Consider the following 21,355-nt stretch of genomic DNA (forward strand, 5'->3'; position numbering starts at 1 on the left):
GGATGCACAGGCTCAGCAGCCATGGCTCACAGGCCTAGCCGCTCCGCGGCATGTGGGATCTTCCTGGACCAGGGCACGAACCCATGTCCCCTGCATCGGCAGGCAAACTCTCAACCACTGCACCACCAGAGAAGTCCCCACTCCTTTTTTTAAGCCTAAGATATAGGGGTAGAAAGGGCTCTGGTTCCTCCATATTACACACTTCCCCCCCAAAACATTATCTGTCCTTATTTCCTGAGGGTAGTCTTCTAGTAAGATAAATATTCTACAGCAGAACTGTAAGGTATATAAACAATACTCAGTATAATCTAGCAGTTTGCTTTTAACGTACAACATGCCCACTCTGGATTTCATTCTTCTTTAATGGTCAAGATGACGGAGCCCCCTTTATGCAGGATGATGGAGCCCCGTTTATACAGGAGACCTGGGTCGTGGGCTGTAGAACCACTGCTTCAAGCTGTCATGTTGCAGCTGAAAGTTAGCTCGGAATCCCTCCAGGGCTGGGAAAAGCTAGGTTGGGCAAAGAACATGCAGCAGCATCTGGACCGAAACTACTTCTTCATGACGGATGTACCTAAAGATGTTCTAGGATGAAAGAGTATGACTGCCCTGCTTTGGATGAAGACAGAGGAACTGCTGAATTAGAAAGCACAAGTAAAAAGGTGGAGGTATTACTGATCACTACACTTGTGATTTCCCTCCTAAATATCCAGACGTTAATTTTGTATTTCTTTCATGCTATAAATAGGTAACAATCTTGTTTTATGAAGAAAGGGACAGAGTGAAGAAATCAGAAGTCAATATTCAATATTAAAAAGATTCAAGTTCTGTTTACAAAACAGAAACAGACTCACAGATACAGAAAACAAACTTATGGTTACCAAAGGGGAAAGGGGGCAGGAATAAATTTGAAATTGCAGATTAGCAGATACAAACTACTATATATAAAATAGATAAACAACAAGGTCCTACTGTACAGCACAGGAAACTGTATTCACTATCTTGTAATAAGTTACATTGGAAAAGAATCAAAAAAAATAATATATATGCACAACTGAATCACTTAGTACACCAGAAACTAACACAACATTGTAAATCAACTCTACTTCAATTAAATAAATAAATAAATAGAATAAAAAGGTCCAAGTTCTTTATGAAGAAGCCACACAATGAATCAGGGGTGGTTAAATGCTAACTTAAATCAACTTTCGATATTGAAGTGCTTGGAGCAGCGGATTAGAGAGGATCATTCTTGACCTACTGTGAGGCTTTCCACGTGGTCGTTACAGATATTCTTAGTAACCTCAGCAGTCCACCCCTCTCCGGAAGTTGCTGAGAGAGGGGCAGGGAATGCTTCTTGTTGAAATTTATGTAAGAAGCCTCAAACTTACCACTTACTTTGACACTGCATCCAATTCCTGGTTTCCACTTTTGCCTCCACTTCTACCCAGGATATGCCTTTGTACAGTTTTTCCCAAACAACTGACAGGCGACCTTCAGGATTCTCTTGGAGTTTAGAATCCATCTCGTTTAGCTCCTGGGGAGACATTTCCTTTAGAATCACTTCTTCAACAGCCTTGATTAGTTTCTGGGTGTCCGTCTTGCTCCAAGCACCATGATTTCTTTCTGTTGACATAAAAGGATGGTCTTGAAGTTGCTCATCTATTTGCTTTCAAACACAATATTAACAACAAAATGATGATGAGGGGTATCTGTCATTTGACATCTCTCCAAACCCACAGAAGCTACAACACCAAGAGTGAACCCTAATGTGGACTGTGGACTCTGGGGGGTTAAGATGTGTCAAGGTAGCTTCACGGATTGTAACAAATGGACCACTCTGCTGGGGGGTGTTGAGAATGGGGGTGTGCCGTGCATGTGTAGGGCAGGAGATAAGTAGGAAGTCTTTGTACCTTCCTCTCACTTTACCTGTGAACCCAAAACTGCTCTAGAAAAATAGTCTTTTTTTTCCCTTAATTTATTTATTTTCTTTATTTTTTTTGGCTGTGTTGGGTCTTAGTTGCAGCACATGAGATCTTTGTTGAAGCACGTGGGATCTTTTGTTGCAGCGCAGGCTCTTTGTTATGGTGCACGGACTTCTCTCTAGTTGTGGCGTGTGAATTTTCTCCCTCTAGTTGTGGTGCATGGCCCCTGTAGTTTGTGGCATATGGGCTACAGGGTGCGTGAGCTCAGCAGCTGTGGAACACGGGCTTAGCTGCCCCGCGGTATGTGGGATCTTAGTTCCCCGACCAGCGTCCCCTGCATCTGAAGGAGGATTCTTTACCACTGGACCACCAGGGAAGGCCCAAAATAAAGCCTTTATAAACAAAAAGGTAAATCAGACACTTTTCAGAAGACAATGGGCAACATCTCAATTACACAAACATAAAACTATCAGTTATGCACTTCCCTGGTGGTGCAGTGGTTAAGAATCCGCCTGCCAGTTCAGGGGACACAGGTTCGAGCCCTGGTCCAGGAGGTTCCCACATGCCGGGGAGCAACTAAGCCCACGCGCCGCAACTATTAAGTCTGTGCTCTAGAGTCCGCGTGTCAGAACTACTGAGCCCTTATGCCACAACTACTGAAGCCTGCGCACCTAGAGCCCGTGCTCTGCAACAAGAGAAGCCACGGCAATGAGAAGTCCGTACGCCACAACAAAGAGTAACTCCCGCTCGCCACAACTAGAACAAGCTCGCGCGCAGCAATGAAGCCCCAACGCAGCCAAACAAAACAAAACAAAACCAAAAAAACTATCAGTTACATGCAAATCAAAATGAAACTACGAAAGTGGCCATAGTTTCCTTTTAAGGACCAATCACACTCACACACACATACACACACACACACACATACACAACCAACTGCAAAGAAAAAAAATCCTTTCTTAATGCAATCTTTTTTTTATCTTCGAGAAAGCTGTTCTTCCTGTTTCTAAGAGTAATACCTACTGCAAGAAATTGTGAGGTTCCCAAACATTTAGTGGAAAGAGAATAACCAAACGACTTTCATGTTATATAAATAACTCTCCCCAAGAGTTTCTGGAGTGAAATTAACAGCTACAATGGCGTCACCACAGTACTTGATGAAGGCACCTGTGAATTTCTTTTTTTCTTTCTTTTTTTTACATATTGCACTCATTAAGCTATTTTTTTTAATTAAAAAACATTATTTGGCTGTGTTCGGCCTTAGCTGCAGCACGTAGGACCTTCGTTGTGGCACACAGGTTTCTCTCTAGATGCAGAGTGTGGGCTTAGTTGCTCTGCAGCATGTGGGATCCTAGTTCCCTGACCAGGGATCAAACTCATGCCCTCTGAAGTGGAAAAGTGGATTCTTAACCACTGCACCACCAGGGAAGTCCCAGCACCTGTAAATTCCTAAAGCCAGTCCTTGGTGCAGGGCATCAAAAGCTTCTATGATTCGCTCTTCTTGTCTACATGCTCACAGTCATGCTAAGGAAGAGGCCGCAAGCTGGAAGGCTACAGATATCTTCGATCTGGCCTACAGAATGTTATTGTTACTATTTCCCCAATAACAATTTGGATGAATATTTAAAAATCAAGAGAATCCCAAGAGGGTTTTCCCTGGTAGGGCAGTGGTTAAGAATCCGCCTGCCAACGCAGGGGACACGGGCTCAATCCCTGGTCTGGGAAGATCCCACATGCCATGGAGCAACTAAGCCCATGCACCACAACTACTGAGCCTGCGCTCTAGAGCCCACGAGCCACAACTACTGAGCCCATGTGCCACATCTACTGAGCTTGCGCTCTAGAGTCTGTGCGCCACAACTACTGAAGCCAGCGCGCCTAGAGCCCATGCTCCACAGCAAGAGAAGCCACCACACTGAGAAGCCCGCACACTGCAACAAAGAGTAGCCCCTGCTCACCGCAACTAGAGAAACCCCGCTCACAGCAACGAAGACCCAACACAGCCATAAATAAATAAATAAATAAATAAATAAATTTATTTTAAAAAAGAGAGTCCCAAGAAAAAAAAGATCTTGATTTCACACACACGTGCAAATCCAGATGTTTGCTTTACTTCTTGGAAACTGGCAGAATTGGCTGTGCTGAGTCTTCGCGTGGCACCGGTGGCCAGAGTTGGTGGCACAAAAGGCGTGGTCTCCACCACCTCAGAGTTTACCACGTGCGGACATGCAGACGCCTTGCTGGGACCCGCTGCACGGCTCTGCCTGCAGGGCCGGAGCATGTGAGCCTCTGGGCTGAAGCTAACACCCACTAAGGACTGTCTTCTGAAAGCAACTGGGGACTTTTTAAGGTGAAGAATATAACCAAGGAAGCTTTTTATGAAAGAAGAGAACAGACAAGAGACGACTGACACTGGCTTTGGGAAACGTCCCTGACTAACAGGCCCTCCCTTTGATGGTTTCCCTGGTCACCTGGGGGAAAGGACCTTGGTGGCCCAGGTTCTCCTGCCCACCGGCTGAGTGGGTTTCAGTTTACCTGGCAGTTGGAGTCACACTGAAAGCTACTGACATAACGTGTGGCAGAAATCAGTCTGGTGAATAAAGGCTGCATCAATATGCATGAAGAAATAAATGAATCAGTAAGAGAATGGCTGAAAGAGTGATGACTCTCTCAGAAGACAGGCCTGCAGTGATGCCTGGGCCCTGGGCCACTGTGGGCTGATTTGTTCACCAAAGTGGGCTCTAGAGACCACGACTTACAACTGCTGATCTGGGAGAACTTCAGGGCCACAGAGAGGCTACTTCCAGACATCATCTCGCCAATCTTTCTCCAGTCGTTTCCATGGAGGGACTGGTATATCTTTAGCTTCTCGGTATCTCCTTTGCTATACCTTAGAGGAAGGGAAAACAGATCACAGCTAAGCGTTAACCACAAGCTTAAAACCACTATTCTCACTGCAGCACGCTGCGACGCTGGGAGAAGCTGTATAGGGCGGGCTGTCAGGAAACCTGCTCAGCGCAGTCCTACCAAGGTCCTGAGCCCAGATACTTCCTGTCTCGGCATCACAACCATGAGCATCCTGTAAGTCAGTCACCGCAGTCCCTGGCTCACTTACACAGAGGCCAGGACAAATAATCTGATCATGCTATTCCCCAGCCAAATCCATAAAGGCTTCACACAATAAAACCCAAACTTCTGACTGTGCCTGCAAAGCTCGGTGCTCCCTAAGTTCAACCCTATTGGCCTTATCGGCCTTTCTCACCTCGAAGCCTCTGGACCTGTGTTGGGAATGGCCTCCCTCCACCGCTGGAAAGCTCCTGCAAGCTCTTCAGAAGCAGCTTAAATGGTGCATCTTCAGAGAGGGCTTCCCTGACCACCTGGTTGGAGGTGTCCTGCTGTCCTCTCCCACAGGACACTCTGCTGCTCTCTCACTGCCCCCATCACCACTGGCAACTGTACGCTCGTGGCTTCCCTGGTTTATCTGACCCGTCGTCTAGGCCACCACTGGCCAATGGAAATATGAGCCACAGATGTCATTTAGAATTTTCTAGTGGTCAGGTGAAAATTAATTTTATTAATTTTTTTAAAGATAATTTATTGGCTCAGGCAATTGAAAAGTCCAGATACAAGTGGGCCCTAGGGTGAGCTTAATCCAGGAGCTCAGTCAAATCACCAAGGACCACTTTCCACCATTCCACTCTGCCTTCCATGTGTTTGGGGGTTTTATTTAGCGGCAGCATGCGGCATGTGGGATCTTAGTTCCCCAACCAAGGATCAAACCCACACCCCCTGCAGTGGAAGCACGGAGTCTTAACCACTGGACAACCAAGGAAGTCCCTAATTTTATTTAGTTTTAATGAATTAATAACATATCTTGTTTAACTCAATATACTAAAAATGCAGCCATTTCAACATGTAATCCGAACCTAAAAGTATGAATGAGATACTTTACACTCTCTTCTCCACACCAAGCCTTCTAAGTCCATTGTATACTTCACTCTTCAGCGCATCTCAGCTTGGACTAACCATAGTTCAAGTGCTCCATGGCCACATGAGGCTGGTGGTCACATGGATGGACAGCACAGCTCTGGAGGGGAAGTCCTCGGAGGGTGGGGACCCTGTCAGTTTTCTACACTTTGGAACCCGGTAATGCTTGACAGACAACAGATGCTCAATAAAGATGAGACAGGGACTTCCCTGGTGGCGCGGTGGTTAAGAACCTGCCTGCAAATGCAGGGGACATGGGTTCGATCCCTGGTCTGGGAAAATCCCACATGCTGTGGAGCAACTAAGCCTGTGCGCCACAACTACTGAGCCTGAGAGCCACAACTACTGAAGCCCGTGCGCCTAGAGCCCATGCTCCACAACAAGAGAAGCCACCGCCATGACAAGCCCACAAACTGCAACGAAGAGTAGGCCCTGCTCGCCACCACCAGAAAAAGCCCGTGCGCAACAACAAAGACCGAACACAGACAAAAATAAAAGATGTGACAGATGCCTTAGCACAAATCGGTCACAGTTTAAGGAAGTTAAGAGGCAGCAATCCCACATAAAAGCAAATACATTAAAAGAAAAGAACTAAAGTGCACTATAATATATGCAGATTTTGAGATTAAACATCTTAAATGTTTAAGGGGAAAAAAGCCATCATTATGACATTTTATAATTCCTTTTTGGTGGGAAGGAAGAGGGGTCAGAAGTGGTAGTTTATGTTATTACTAATGCAACACAAAAGCAGCCCTAATAAAATACTAACCATTTCTAATGAGGATGATCCACAACTACCGGGGGACAGTAAGATCCTAGCATTCTCAGAAATGGATCTAAAATGCAGAGCATGGTGAACAGAGATGCGAAATCCTTCACCATTAAGAATCAAGCTTTTTAGCAGTTTCCTTTATAAGGCAAGCAGGGTCTTCCTGAGATTTAAAACAAGACTTAAAAGTACCCTTGAAGCAACAAAAAAGAGGACATGAGAGAAAAACAGAGTGTACGAAAATGAGGAAACAGGTGTACTGACCTCCATGGCCCCTTGGAGCCTTACAATTCTTTGATTTTTGACTTTCTATGGTTTTTTCACTTAAGAGTTCCTTAAGTTGGAAACATACTTTAAGGGTAAATGGTCAGCACAACACAAGTAATATGGTACCAGTGAATGAACTTTATTATCAGAATGACAGACCTTCATTATTTGAAAAATGCCATTTCCCACAGTGATGTAACAGGTAGAAAAACAGGTTACCTCACTCATTTACCAAAAGCATCATTTTGGTCCCACTTAAAATGTCACCCTTAGTGAATTTCCTTAAAGTACATGGCGGGGGCTTGGGAAAAAGAGAGGGCAGGTTTCAGTCTGTGTGGAGGCGCCTTTCCTCTACTTCCGGTTTATTTCTTTTGGTAAAAATTTTTAAAAAGAAGCCGAGGTCATATCAATGTTACGTTCTGATAGTACCTATGTCCTGATTCAAGATCACGGCGCTCAGTAGGACCCAACTGGCCGTGACAGATTCACTCCATCTGCCTCCTGGAAGTGAGATCAGTAGTTGAGCCCTAGGTGGCTGTCTGGGCCCTCAAGGGTAGGAGCTGATGCTTTCTCCCTCATCCCTTTGTCCTTAAGCAGAGTGCTTACCCACCACTGACGCTCAGTCTACATTTGATTTATTTGGAATGTTGGAAACAGAACATAATTGGGTATTTTATTTAGGAAAAAAGGGAGGACAGAAAGGCTACCGCCACATGAAGCTCTGCATTGATGTTACCGAATCACACTTAAATGACCTCACACAAATGCTCACCCCCACCTTCAAATATTTACTGAAAACCCAAAGCACTGGGCTCAGTGCTGAAGGGCACACATCACACTGAGAAGGAACGTCTGGGTTCGCAAGGAGCTTACAACTTAGGAGACTGCCGAGAAAACTGCACAGGTGACGCTAAGAGGCAGCGCGTGGAGAATGCTACAATTGACAGCATAAAGTAAAAGCCAGGGATTTAGAAAGGGGAAGATGACAGAAGATTTATTCAAGAGGTGGAAACTGAAAGGGACTTTGGAGACATACACCTGACGGCACATCTGGTTTCACACACGAAACTCTTCACGATTTTGTTGTGTACGTTTTGATTTACAGTATCAGCAAAGACTAGAGAAATGCTCTGCTCAAGTTTTTTCTTACCTGCCTTTGTAATTGTTGACATCAAACATCTTCTTTGCTCGACAGTATATGAGTTTCCAGGGCCAGGCAATGCCCTTACCTAAAGTCGGAAGAGAGGTGGTCAGAGGGACAACCGGAGCGTGGCATGAAACACAGTCGCAATTATAAAAGAAACCCAGAAGGGCCCCTTTTTACAGCACACGCTATCCTAGACCCCAGGTGGAGGGTGCGGTTTCCTATGTCCTGCAGAAAGCCGTCTTGGGGAGCAGATATACAAAATCCCCAGTTTCCGTGGCCATCTCTGGAAACTAGATGCTTAGTATGTAGGGGCTCTAGCTTCTGTTCTGCTAAATTCACGGAAAAGACCCTTATTAGGCAAAGAGCTTTTACCGTAATCTGGAGGTGGAGGACACACTCCAGCAGCTCCCCATAAGATAAACAAAAAAACTTTGCAATTGAATAAGCTTCTTCCTGCTTTGCCACTCTAAAGATGAAAGGATCCCCCAGCAGGGGCTCACTGTTCTGTTTTCCTTTGTGCATTTCACCTAAGAAATTATCCTCTTTAAATTCAAGAGAGATTTTTTTTCCAGTCCAAACCTACATTGCTTCGTGACCTTCTAACTTCCCCAGGATACCTCCAAGAGGAGGGTTCCAGCTCAAAGCGCAAAAATGGCTCTACTTAAAAAAACGTCTGAGACTCTGGTGTATACCAGAGTACTTTGTGCAGTGTATGCAAAAAATACACAATAGAGGTCAAGAAGAGAAACCAAAACCGTAATTGTTACCAAGTAGGAAAGCTGGAAGCTGATCATCTAATTTGTTAGAAAATCTGTAAAAGCACTATCCTTGGGAGACGTGAACACATTCCAAATCCCTGAACGTATAGGCTGGCAATAAAAATACTATTAACGTAGCAGCGGCTAACATGCACTGCATGTACTGGACGGGCCAGGCATTGTGTTCAATACTCACCATGGTTATCTGTGCAAGGCTGGAAGGCTGCAGATGGTCAAAGAGGCCACAGTTCTAAACTTACCAACGTGCAATCTAAACGAGTACTTTCTTTTTAAGTCGGTGATTAGAGATTTCTCCTCTGGGTATCTGTCTGTGTACAGCAGCTTGTCTGCATTCTCGATTCCTGTCAGAGACAGAAATTCTCGCACATTTTTCTCTAACTGCTTATTTTCCTTCACGGAAATCTTGCCAAATTTAATAGCGACACCTAGGATTTGGGGAAGGAGAAAAAGGTACACAACTGTCAACAATGAATGAAAGCGAACCACCGTTTTGTCTTTAGCAATCACAACAGCACCCGTCAGCTCCTCCCCACCTATCGGGGAGCAGCCCCTGCTTGTGCCCTTGACATTGGCTCTCCTGCAGAGTTCGGCCAAAGCCACACTGTCCTCCCAAAGTCTTCCCTGGCCATCCTACTCCAATGTGACCTTTCTTGTGTCATCAATTCCTTTTTACACAGTTATTTAAGAAATAAATTAACAGTAATAGATATTCATTAAAAATTCAAACAGTGTTGAAATAAAAGTTTAAAAGAAGCGCCCCCCCCCCCACTTCACTATCCTCTGCCCCTCCTCCCCCCAAGGCAGTGCTGGGAACTGGGTGGCACAAACATGAACATGTATATTCTCTACGAATATATGTTGGGGGGAGGTGGGGACAATGTCACTGCAATTTACGTTCTATTCCTCGTCATAACTCAAAGCACTCAAGTCTCCTTATTATTGACTGCATTACACAGTACATTTTCCTAATCTTAAACTTATTTTAAAAATCTTTTATCACTTGCAGTACACAACCTTACATTTGTAGTTCATTCTGAAACCCAATAAGCTTTCTGGGAGGTTCTTGTAACACAGTGAAATCAAGAAGGAGACCAAGCTGGGTGTTGCCTGAAGCCATGCCCACTACAACCAGCTCACCCTCAAATTAATATCCTTGAAATTACACCTCATCAAAGCTGATGATGTTGATATGCGTGTTTTAATTTGATTTCACTTGTGCCCCCCTCCCAGTGTCTCAACCACTTAACCTCCTCCCCCTCTTCTTCCGGGCTTGATCTTCTAGTCTGTGGATCACCTGGATCCATTAGTCCCGTTTTTCCTCGCCTCCCCTACCAGAAGTTGGGCACAGAGGAGGAAAACTAGTGCACTTCAGTTTGGTAATTTTACAGTGCAGATAATGATTCTGGAAGGAGATAAAGCTGAAAGTAGCTAAGGGATGCTCTTTGTGAATCTATAAATATGAACCACTCACAAAAGAAAGTCAGGGCTAGTTACGCATATAGAAAAGTTCAACAAATATTCAAGTCCCACAAGCTTACCCTGGGCTTTAAATTCTTTAAAGCGTCCCAAGTCATCCCGATATATTCACTTAATTGTAGTGGCAGCCCTCTCCTTGATATCAGGGAGGAACTCCTGGAGCTGCCTCACAGTGGAATCCAAATCCACGTCTGAATTATCTGAATCTCTCGAATCTTCAGATAAATATTTCGTTTCAGGATCTTTAGCCGACTCCAAATTGCTTTCTTCTTCATTTGTGGGTTCTAATCTAAGGAGAAAAACTGGATTGATTAACACTGACAGGTCACGTGCCCTAATGGCTTTCAGATTCTTTCCTTACAGTGACTCTCCCTTTGACTACGACAGCATTAAAGCTGGAAGGGATCTTGGAGTTGATTCCGTCTGTGATGTCTGAACTCTTTAATGTAGCTTTACTAACTTGGATACACCTCAGAGGCTGCCTGGAAGGTAAACATGTCGCCTTAAGCCCTATTTCCACCAGGCATTGCTTATGTTACTATTTCTCAACTGTATTGTTTCAGATATTGACTTCCTCATAAGCTCAGCCCTCTTCTACACCCATGGATACTCAAGACACCTCCCCCCCACCAATGAGTCGTTTTATAATAATGGTTACTAATTAGTTAAGTCAATATTCAGGGTTTACATCGTTACAATTGCTTCCTTGCAGTTAACAATGGCCACATATTTTCCCCTTGGCAGTATAAAGAAAACATAGTCTTCTATGTATCTATCACTAATTCATTCCCACAGACTTTCTGCCAGATGTGCAAAGGTGTTCTTAGCCAAGGGCATCAGCTAACCACCCAGACAGGAAACTGAAACAAAACAAAAACAAAAACAAAACTGTACGCATTTGTCTGAGCAAAGGGTCAACAGCTTTCACAGGTCCACAGCCCCATACAAGTTAAGAACCACAGGCCGAGAACATTCCTGCATCATTATCAGTGATCTAAAAATGTCCCCAAAGAGAGGGCACAGAGGATGATGTGAGTTGGGCCCTCTGCCATTTAACTTCTATGTGAAACTATTTTAAGCCAGGACAATCTAGCAAATGTAAGAACGTCACAGAGTAGAAAAGGGGAGAAAACCTGTCCCAACTCCCAGGAACTGAAATAAAGTGCTTCAAAAAAATTCCTGCATCTACTCATCGGCCAGTATACTTAAATGATAATTATATAAAGAACGATATCTAAGTTTCTTTTATTAGGGAGAACCCTAAGTCAAGTTTTTTTCCTGTTCTGTGGCATTCTAAGTTCTCTGATCCTTTCTCCTCTCTCTGTACATATAGACAAGGTAATTGTGGGGTCTTAAAATTCTTTTTAAACTTATACATAGAATTTCAGGGCTGGAATAATTCTTAGTGAAAACAGACTGTAACTGCCTTATTTTGTACATGAAGAACGCAAAGTACCTGCCAAGTTACTCAGTTAAATGTGCACGACATCCTATACATTCGATGGTCTATCTCTTTATGATTTCTGCCACTTCCTATGGCCGTGCTGAACAAAGAGGTAACGGGCAGACTTCACACCCAAGACGCACACCATCAGAAGGCTCTACACCCACACGTTACCTCTGCACCTCTTCCGAACAGGCCTGGGGTTTCTCCTCTTGTGGCCTGGGTTTCACACTTTCTTCAATCAAGGTACCAGTACCTTCCACTGAATCAAAGCGCGTGTCCTCAGAGCTCGTCCTGAGCACTGAACACTCACCAGCAGGTGCCACGGCAGTATCAACAGAAGATCTTCTCTTCCTTTTCTTAGACTTTTTCTTAAGGCCACTGGACTCCTGATTGCCCCCTGCAGTCCCGACCTCACCAATCACTTGAGATCCCTCTGAGTATATGTTCTCAGCGCTCTCAGGCGCAGGCAAGGCCTCGAATTCCTGGTCACTTGGACGCTTCCTCTTTCTTGTCTTAGACTTGCTTTGATCTGCAGACACTGGTAGTTGTGCGATTTCACCTTCTTGGCCCATGGGAGGCTGGGGTTCCTGCTCTTGGGATTCTGATCTGGGCAGGGTGATGCTTGCACCCAGACTCTCCTGGACAGCATCACAGGACCTGACTTTCCTCCGATGTTTTTTTATGCTTTTTCCCCCGAACTTTATCATGCAGTTCTGACTCATTTTCACGTGACTTAGTAACTAAATGTGCTTCAGGCCCTTTTGTTGACTTTTGCCGCTTGCTTACATCAATGTAAATGACATCGACATGCTTTCTAAAATTCTTGGGTGTGTTCACAATGTTTTCTTTTTTTTTTTAATTCTGTCTCAATTATCCTTTATTTGTAGTTTACCTTGAATTACTCTGGTAACCTATTGAAGTTTTTTTTTTTCCTCCAATTCGCGCTGTCTCGGCGCACGTACGTGTCACCAGCTCTTTTTTTTTTTTTTTTTTTTAATTTATGGCTGTGTTGGGTTGGGTCTTCGTTTCTGTGAGAGGGCTTTCTCCAGTTGTGGCAAGTGGGGGCCACTCCTCATCGCGGTGCGCGGGCCTCTCACTATCGCGGCCTCTCCCGTTGCGGAGCACAGGCTCCAGACGCGCAGGCTCAGCAATTGCGGCTCACGGGGCCAGCCGCTCCGCGGCATGTGGGATCCTCCCAGACCAGGGCTCGAACCCATGTGTCTGGCATTGGCAGGCGGACGCTCAACCACTGCGCCACCAGGGAAGCCCCCACAATGTTTTCTTTATCCACCAGGATGTACACAATACCTGTTTCCTTATAGACTCCCAAAGCACATTTTCCTCTCTTTTTATTCTTTTTCGGTATAGAAGTGGTCTTTTCAGGCTCATCACACATTTCTGATTGTTTCAAAGCAGAAGAAACAAGATGCTGGGCATCCTTTCTCTTTTTTTTTTTACCCTTAGTTATGTCAGCCGGTTTCTTTGCCAGGGAGGAGTCTCTGAATCTTTCATGGGGATGCCTCCCATGTCTCTCCTTATGTACAGAATGCTTGATCTTTTTCTAGACGAAAACTGGAGTGTGGGTTTCCAATCTGCTTGATCCTCCTTCCATTTTACTCCTATAGGGAAACAGAACCACATGGTTTCTTTTTGCAGAGCATTTTAAACATTAGCCTCAGGAGGAAAAAAAAAATCACACAAAAACGAAACTGCAGGACAAATGGCAAGCCTGGAGTCATGATTATAAGTTTTCCATTATTCTAAATGTGTAGCAAGCTCACTGTAATTCACTTGTCTGGTTCCATTGCCTTTATGATATGGAAAAAATATAGTTAATTGAGAACAGTGCTCTGCCATGATCGGGCCCTTGTTCCCCCATGGCCTCATCTTCTACCTCTCCTCTCAAACTCTGTTGCTCCAGCTACACGGGACTATTTTTTTTTTTTTCGGTTCCCCAAACATGCTCCAATCCTTTCCCTGGCTTGAGGTCTTATAAATCACGACTCCCTCACTCTGGGCCGCTCTCCGCTGTCTCCTACCCCTCCCTGCCTCCTTTCATCCTTCAGAGCTTGGCTTGAGCATCGCTTCTTCCAGAAAGCTTTAAAAGAATATAAACATTATGATACCATGCATCCTGAGTTAAGACAATATAAATGTTATGATGACGTGTATATTGAGTTAAGAGAATACATACATGATGATGCCATGTATGTTACATTCAAAACACAAAATCGTTTCATGTATCTTTTCTGAATGGATACATATGTAGTAAAACTATGAATAGAGCACGGGGAATATAACTGGTAAATTCAGGGATTAGGGACAAGTAGAGAGCCAGTTACTCTTATATCTTCAATCTTTTATTTCTTAACTGGAGTAACGAGTACAGGGGTATTTGTTATACTTTTGTCTACTCTTATTTGTCTACTCTTTTAAAGTGAACTGAAATAGTTCACTTTCTAAAAAGCAAGGGGCAGAACAAGAATACAGACTCCTTTCACTGAAAAATAAGCATTAAGGACTTCCCTGGTGGCGCAGTGGTTAAGAATCCACCTGCCAGTGCAGGGGACACGGTTTCGAGCCCTAGTCCAGGAAGATGCCACGTGCCACAGAGCAACTAAGCCCTTGCACTACAACTACTGAGCCTCTGCTTTAGAGCCCATGCTCCACAACAAAGAGTAACCCCCCGCTCGCTGCAACTAGAGAAAGCCTGCGGGCAGCAACGTCGACCCCACACAGCCATAAATGGATCAATAAATTTATTTTTAAAAAATACAAGCGTAAAAACAAGCAACTGAAGGATGTAAACATACTGTTTCAAGTATTTACCAAAAAGAGAGAGAGAGAGAGAAAAGAAAGAAACCTTTCCTGACCCTTTGAGCTTGGTCCATTCCCCAAATGCTATACTTTCATAGCAAACTATTTTTCTTTTGTAGCATTTAGCCCAGCTGTGGTTCAGAGCGGGAACATCAAGTATCCACTGACCTCAAACTAGTAGATCGCATCTTTGAGAAAGAGGCTGAATGGGCCTTGTTAGTGTCCAACAAAATGTCCAAGTTCTGCAATAAGTTGGAATGAAGTTTAATAAGGCTCCAATGTCAATTCTTATACAGAGCACGTGCATCCTGGAGTTTAAGTACAGGAATAGAAATGTACTTCACAAAAGACATGGTTAAAAATATAATTTTACAAACACATCTTACAACTCTCCTTGCTCCGTATTGCTTCTGGGTTTCAATTTTTAAGATTTTATTTCTCTGCGACTAAAAGTAATACTAAAGGTAATACGTTTACATGGTTCAAACATCAAAATAATCTGCCCTTATTTTCCCTCCTTTCTCACAGAGAAGGCAGCATCTGTATATTCTGATCTGCATTTTGCTACTTTCACTTAACAACAGATCCTGGAGACCTCTCTGTGTCAGTGGTCTTTCAAGTCTGAATGCTTAAGCACCTTTTCTACCAGAAGGTACCTACTTTCTCCTCGGTAGTCAAGAAACTATAAGAATTGTCTAGCTGGAAGGATGGGGAATAACAAACATATGGACTGATACCTATAAGCCAAAACTACCAGCCTCAGGATCTCACCTCCAACGGAGGCAACAGGAGCTTTGGTTAAGGCCTTCCTACCTGGTGTCACCCAGAGATGCACAGAAACCCCTTCTTAACCCACTTCTTTGCAGCTTCCATCTCCAAGACACGCCCCCTGAGACTGCTCCAGTTAGAGTGCCTATGACCTTAGAGCCACTAAATTCAAGAGATACTTTCCTGGCCCATCTTTCAGGATCTCTCTCTCTCTCTCTCTCTCTCTCTCTCTCTCTCTCTTGGCTGCACCACGTGGCTTGGCGGAATCTTAGTTCCCTGACCAGGGATCGAACCCGTGCCCCCTGCAGTGGAAGCACAGAGTCCTAACCAATGGACCACCAGGGAATTCCCTCAGGATCTCTCAATAACAATGAACAGAGCAGATAATTCCTTTTAGTATTTTTACCTTCCATTAGTTTCTTTCTTTCTTTTTGTAAATACCTTCTATGCTTCTCCTTCTGGTCTCTTGAACTCAGCACCACGTTTTAAATATATAGTCACGTCCCACTAAAACCTTCTTATGGCTTCTCCATTATTCTTTGTAAGTTTATTTATTTTATTTTATTTATTTTTGGCTGTGCTGGGGCTTCGTTGCTGTCTGTGGGCTTTCTCTAGTTGCCGCGAGCGGGGGCTACTCTTCATTGTGGTGTGCAGGCTTCTCATTGCCATGGCTTCTCCTGTGGCAGAGCACGGGCTCTAGGAGCGCAGGCTTCAGTAGTTGTGGCGCACAGGCTTAGCTGTTCTGAGGCATGTGGGATCTTCCCGGGCCAGGGCTCGGACCCGTGTCCCCTACACCGGCAGGTGGATTCTTAACCATTGCACCACCAGGGAAGTCCCTCCATTATTCTTAAAATAAAGTTCCAAATCCTTACAGACCTACCATGCCCTTCATGAGCTAGTCTAGTCCATGCCTACCCCTCCACCGCTCATTTCTCCCTGGGTTTCAGACATCCTGTCTTCTTTCCGTTCCCAGAATACACCGTGATCCTTCTCGTTATCAGGGACTTTACAAAAGCATCTCATTTCCCCAGGAATGCCTTTCCTCCGTTACCTTTCTGCGCTATAACTGGTCTAAGTTTGAAACTCACTTTCTCTCATCACTTCTGGGTCCCGCCTTCTCGTTACAATGTTTCTCAACAATCCAGCTGCTTGCCTACTGCACTTCGCTCCGTTGGGACAGAACCGGCCTCCTAAGGGCTGGGATCTTCTCGTCCGTCTGGCTCCCAAATGATTCCCCGGCATTCGATATGTATGGATATACATTTACTCACACTTATTCGGAACATACCACTTCCCGCCTTTCAGGGACGTGCCCAAGCCTGGTCCCGATCCCCTCCCCACTTTGGGGTGCCCTGGAGACCCTGCTCTGCCCCGAGGTGGGCGTTCCGGGGCTGAGAGGGAGGAACGAACGAGAGGTTCCCGAGTGGAGGGGCCTGGAGCGGCTGCGGAGAAAACAGGCGCCACCCTCATCCCTGGGGACCTGGGCCAAAGGCGGGCCTCCGGGGAGGTGAAGACAGCAGCCACACACCTCTCGGCTCAGACACGCCAACTGGGAAAAAAGCCGGAGCAACTATAAGGCGCTTTCACTTACCTTCCGAACGCGTGGCCACCTGCCTTCCAATCCGGAAGTGCTGGTGTGGCGAAGGCGGAAGTGGGTGTGTCACTTCCGGCCCGCCCCCTTCGGCATCGCCCTGCCGTAGCAGCTCGCTGGCTGTGGGGCTGTGACTCGCGTCGTTTTCTGCCCAATTTGCTCCCGGGCTTGTTGCGAGTGGGGTGGGACAGGGTAGAGCGGGATCCTAAAACTAAGAAAGTGGGACAGAGCCCTTCCGCCGACTTGCTTATTCGTGCATGCATGCCATTTATTCAACAGTTTTTTTTGCTGAGGTCCGTCTGCAGTCTAGGAGTGAACAAGATGCTGAGGGCTAACCTGAGGAAGACAGAAAACAAACTAATCAACCAAGATAATTTCAGATTATCCTCTAAGGAAAATAGACCAGAGTAATGTGATAGGGAGCGACTAGGGACAGTGAGAGCTAGGTTAGATAGTAAGGAAGGCCCTTGGACGAGTGACCGTTGAGTTCTAAATGAAAAGGGTGAACAAAAATCGATGGAAGAGTGTTCCAGGCTGGGAGCAAATCCAGGGGCCCTGAACTTGGTTGCTGCAGGAACTGAAAGAAGGCCAGGGTAGCGGGAGCACCGTGAGTGACGGGGACAGAGGTAAGGGGTGAAGTCAGGGGATGGCAGGGGGTCAGCGGTGTGGAGTCTAATGCATATTGAACTTAGGTGGAGGTTAGAGGTAGAAGAAACCTTGAAGATCTATTCCGATTCTCCCATTTCCACTGAGTCCTGAAGAAACTTAGCTTATGATTAAAAGTAAAGCTTTAAGCAGGCCATCAAGTCGAGGCCAGTATACATGCCACCCAAACTTTTAGTCTTACTGCATAGTGAAGACAATCACACCAGCAAAGAGATTTCTCATGGAATCCTATAACAACCCCCTGTTTTAGGAAATCTTTATTAGGTAATATCAGCCTTACTTTGTGGATGAGAAAACTAGGGCTTCATGTAACTTGTCACAGGGGAACTTATGTGGCCCCAGCTAGGATTCAAACCTGTGATCTTCCTACTACTGCAGTATCCTGCGCCTTGCTGCACCACCTGACTTCCTCTGTGTGAGCTGCCAAGCAGCTTTGATTAAAAAGTGCACAACACGCACTTATGTGAAAGTCTGAAAGTGAAGCAGACTAGAGAAACCATAAAGCGTACATCATACACCTGTCACCACCCAAGGGCCTCTTCAGGCCTTGGATGGACAGTCGGAAGTCTGTCTGATTTGCTCTGGAAAGGCAGTGCTGCTGTTGTCCACTGTTGCTGTGCAAGGCCGTGCAGTGAAGGTTTGTTGTCTGTGCAACTTCTCTGTGGTGAACCCTTTACCCAGAGCCTTGTGGATATTTGCACATTTAATGAAGATGATAATGATGGGTGAATGACGGCACTAAAGGCTGGAACTAGAAGGCAGACTAGGGATCATCCAGGCTAGTGGTTCCCAAAACACTGCACCAATCACTCGGGAAGCTCTTAAAAAGTGCAGATTTCCCACTTTGCATACAGACTGCATACCAGGCACCATTATTGTGACATTGAAATCCATAGACATAATAGCATTGTAGTTCTGTGTGAGACTGTCCTTGTTCTTGGCAGGTACATGTATTTAGGGTCAGATATGATGCTGTCTGCAGATCTTTTCAAAATGGTTTAGCAGTGTGTGTGTGTGCATGTTCACACACACACACAGAAAGTAAACGTGGCAAATACTAAGGACCAGTCAATCTAGGTGAAGTCTATATGGGTTTTCCTTGTACTCTTCTTTCAAAGTTTCCATAGCTTTGAACTTAAAAAAAAAAATCCAAAGGGGAAGAAGGATTAAAATACAGATTCTCAGATCCCATTTCCAGATATTCTGATTCAGTGAATCTGTATTTTTCAACTTCCCTTTTTTCTGTTGCACAAAGTTGGGTACCATTGATTTCATTCAACTCTAGACTTTCCCCCCCTACACATTTCACAGAAGAAAATACCGAGGACCCAAAAGGTGACTAATTTGAGATCACACAGTGGTTTAGCAGTAACATCAGGCTTGGCATGCGGATTTCTATTTCATTCTGAAACACGTAACGCTCTGCCCCGGTGTGTGTGTGTGTGTGTGTGTGTGTGTGTGTGTGTGTGTGTGTGTGTGTGTGTGTGTGTGTGTGTGTGTGTGTGTGTGTGTGTGTGTGTGTGTGTGTGTGTCGCTGGGAGAAGTGGGAAGGGGCGGCGAGAGGGGTCGTGGTGAGTGGGGGGGTGTATGTGTCTTTGACTTGGAAGTCAAGTGTAGCTGGCCTTCTAGAACTCCGTCGCTTTTAACACAGCCCAGTGGTGATTCTTGGGTTTTTCTCAGGTCTACTTAAGAAAACTCAAAACACGTCCACTGAGGTGGCCGCCAAAAAGTTTCCTGAAAGTAAATCGACCAGCCCTGTTCCAGTGCCATTGGTCTCCTGTCACCATGGAAACGGACGGTTCCATTCTTCCTCAAGGGGTGGTCGTGATTTTCTCTCCTTTTCGAATCCACAGCGCAGAGCCCAGAAGGCGCTCTCAGGAGCCAGAGGGGCTTTTGTAGGTCTTAGTGCTCCTTGCAACGAGGGGGCGGCGCGAGGTGGGCGTGCCTCGCTCCGGAGGGAGCCCGGCGTCTGGTGTCCACCCCGGCGTCCGGGTGGTATGTCCCGGGACTGGCGGAGGGCCCCTCCGAGTTCCGCACCAGCCCCCTACCTGGGAAGGCCGCTCGATCCAGCCGGCTGGTCGACTCGCCACGATCCCCAGGATGCCAGAGGCCAGGACCTCCTGCCACGACCTCACGCGACGGAAGAAGAAGCAGCCGGTGCGCCACACCGTCAGCCAGATCTGCCTGCCCCCGCGGCGGCCCCTGACCGTGGCCGACATCCAACCGGCCATGGAGAATGAGAGGCTGGGGGTCGTGCGGGATTCCATGTTTCAGAACCCGCTCGCTCATCGTCAAGGTGAGCCGCCCCCACGCCCTTCACCCTCTTGCACTCGTCCCCTCACTGGGCACCCACGCGGCCGGGGGTTTCCACCCATCCTGCCCCAGCCCCACCGCCCCGCTCCAAGCCTGGCACTGGGAGCTCCAGCTGTGGTCCAGACAGACCTGGACCCCCAGGCGGTCATGGGCAGGCCGCATCACCTCGCTGAGCCTCAGTTTCCTCATCCTCAAAGTGGGAGGATAATGGCACTCATTAAAGGGAGTGACTGGGAAGATTGTATAAGGTAATCCCTGTGAGATCCCTGACACGTGGTAAGTGCTCCACGTTGGCGGCTATTTGCATATGTATTCACGCAGGGTGAACCCCCAGGGTGACAGACAGGTAGCAGCACCCTTACCACCAGCCAGCCCTCGCAGGGTGCAGGCCGCCTGTCCCGATTCCCCTGAATGCCTGGGCTGCTGTTATGTAGCCAGTGTTCTGTACGTCCCTTGGAAGCATCACATCACACGCTAATTTCCACCCAATCATACTCTTAACCAGAATTACGACCCTAAGAGACAAAAAGCGCGAATCTCTGCCCCAGGAGTCCCACAGACACAAACGAGCGAGGGAGCCGCCGTTTCCAACTAGGTCGCCGCCTCTTTGATCGCACGCTCCCTTACATTAGTCACGTTTCGGGAATGGTGATCACCCAACGCTGGCGTGGCATCAACGCTCCTTTCCGGGGCCTCAGGGAAGGTCAAGTTGAAGTTTGGCGCTTGGGAAGCTGGTCATGGAGCAATTTTACCTTGCGCCACTGGAGGGCAGTGTGCCTTTAAAAATGTGCGCAGTTCCCCAGATTCCGGGGGTGGACGGCGCAGGTGATAACCGTGGATTCGGTAACAATTATTTATCTGAACGCCAGGAGCTGTTTAGAGCCCAGAGGTTTTGGTTGTTGTTAGTTTTTTGTTTGTTTCGTACAGGGAACCTGGGCTTTCTTAACATCGTGGTAGAATTAGCTGAGTTAACTGGCTCCTGTGAAAACATGGATTCTCTGCTCTTGCCCTACCCAAACTGTTTCCTGGACCAGCAGCTGGGAGAAGCTGGCTTATCACACTAGGCACCCTTCCATCTAACACCTCCCCTTCCTAGGCCTCCCAAAGTGGAGCAAAATCCTTCACTTATTTATAGGTGAGAAGAGCCACTCTCAGAGGACAGATGGCACAGACAGATGGGGTTCACCACTCTGGGATCAAGGGGAGAATCAATTTCCTCACCTCTGATCATTGCTTTTACTCAAGCAGTTACTGGGGGACCAACGCCTTCCTAGTGAAATACAAAATGGACAGTGTAATGGAGTTATTCTCCATGGGGAATTAAGTGTGATGCACACCCCAAGCTATAACATAGCCATAGAGACACATACATACATATAGGTATATGCATAGATATATACACC

At 46.1% G+C, this 21,355-nt stretch overlaps 1 protein-coding gene across 1 annotated transcript in view; it reads right to left on the minus strand.

The window, feature by feature from the left end:
• The window catches only part of LOC308610310 (transcription termination factor 1-like), a gene marked incomplete at both ends in the record, with an annotated part of 35,857 nt that extends 15,999 nt beyond the window's left edge, over positions 1 to 19,858 (minus strand). The window contains 10 exon segments of the mRNA XM_081259493.1: positions 1,392 to 1,624; positions 4,686 to 4,815; positions 8,099 to 8,177; positions 9,114 to 9,299; positions 10,413 to 10,458; positions 10,462 to 10,639; positions 11,969 to 12,477; positions 12,479 to 12,642; positions 16,974 to 17,178; positions 19,688 to 19,858. Coding sequence (XP_081115619.1) covers positions 1,392 to 1,624; positions 4,686 to 4,815; positions 8,099 to 8,177; positions 9,114 to 9,299; positions 10,413 to 10,458; positions 10,462 to 10,639; positions 11,969 to 12,477; positions 12,479 to 12,642; positions 16,974 to 17,178; positions 19,688 to 19,858 — 1,901 coding nt within the window.
• Positions 19,859 to 21,355: the final 1,497 nt, after the last annotated feature.

The sequence above is a fragment of the Mesoplodon bidens genome (genome assembly GCF_964165515.1).
Source record: "Mesoplodon bidens genome assembly, contig: HAP1_SCAFFOLD_958, whole genome shotgun sequence".
Lineage (NCBI taxonomy): Eukaryota > Metazoa > Chordata > Mammalia > Artiodactyla > Ziphiidae > Mesoplodon > Mesoplodon bidens.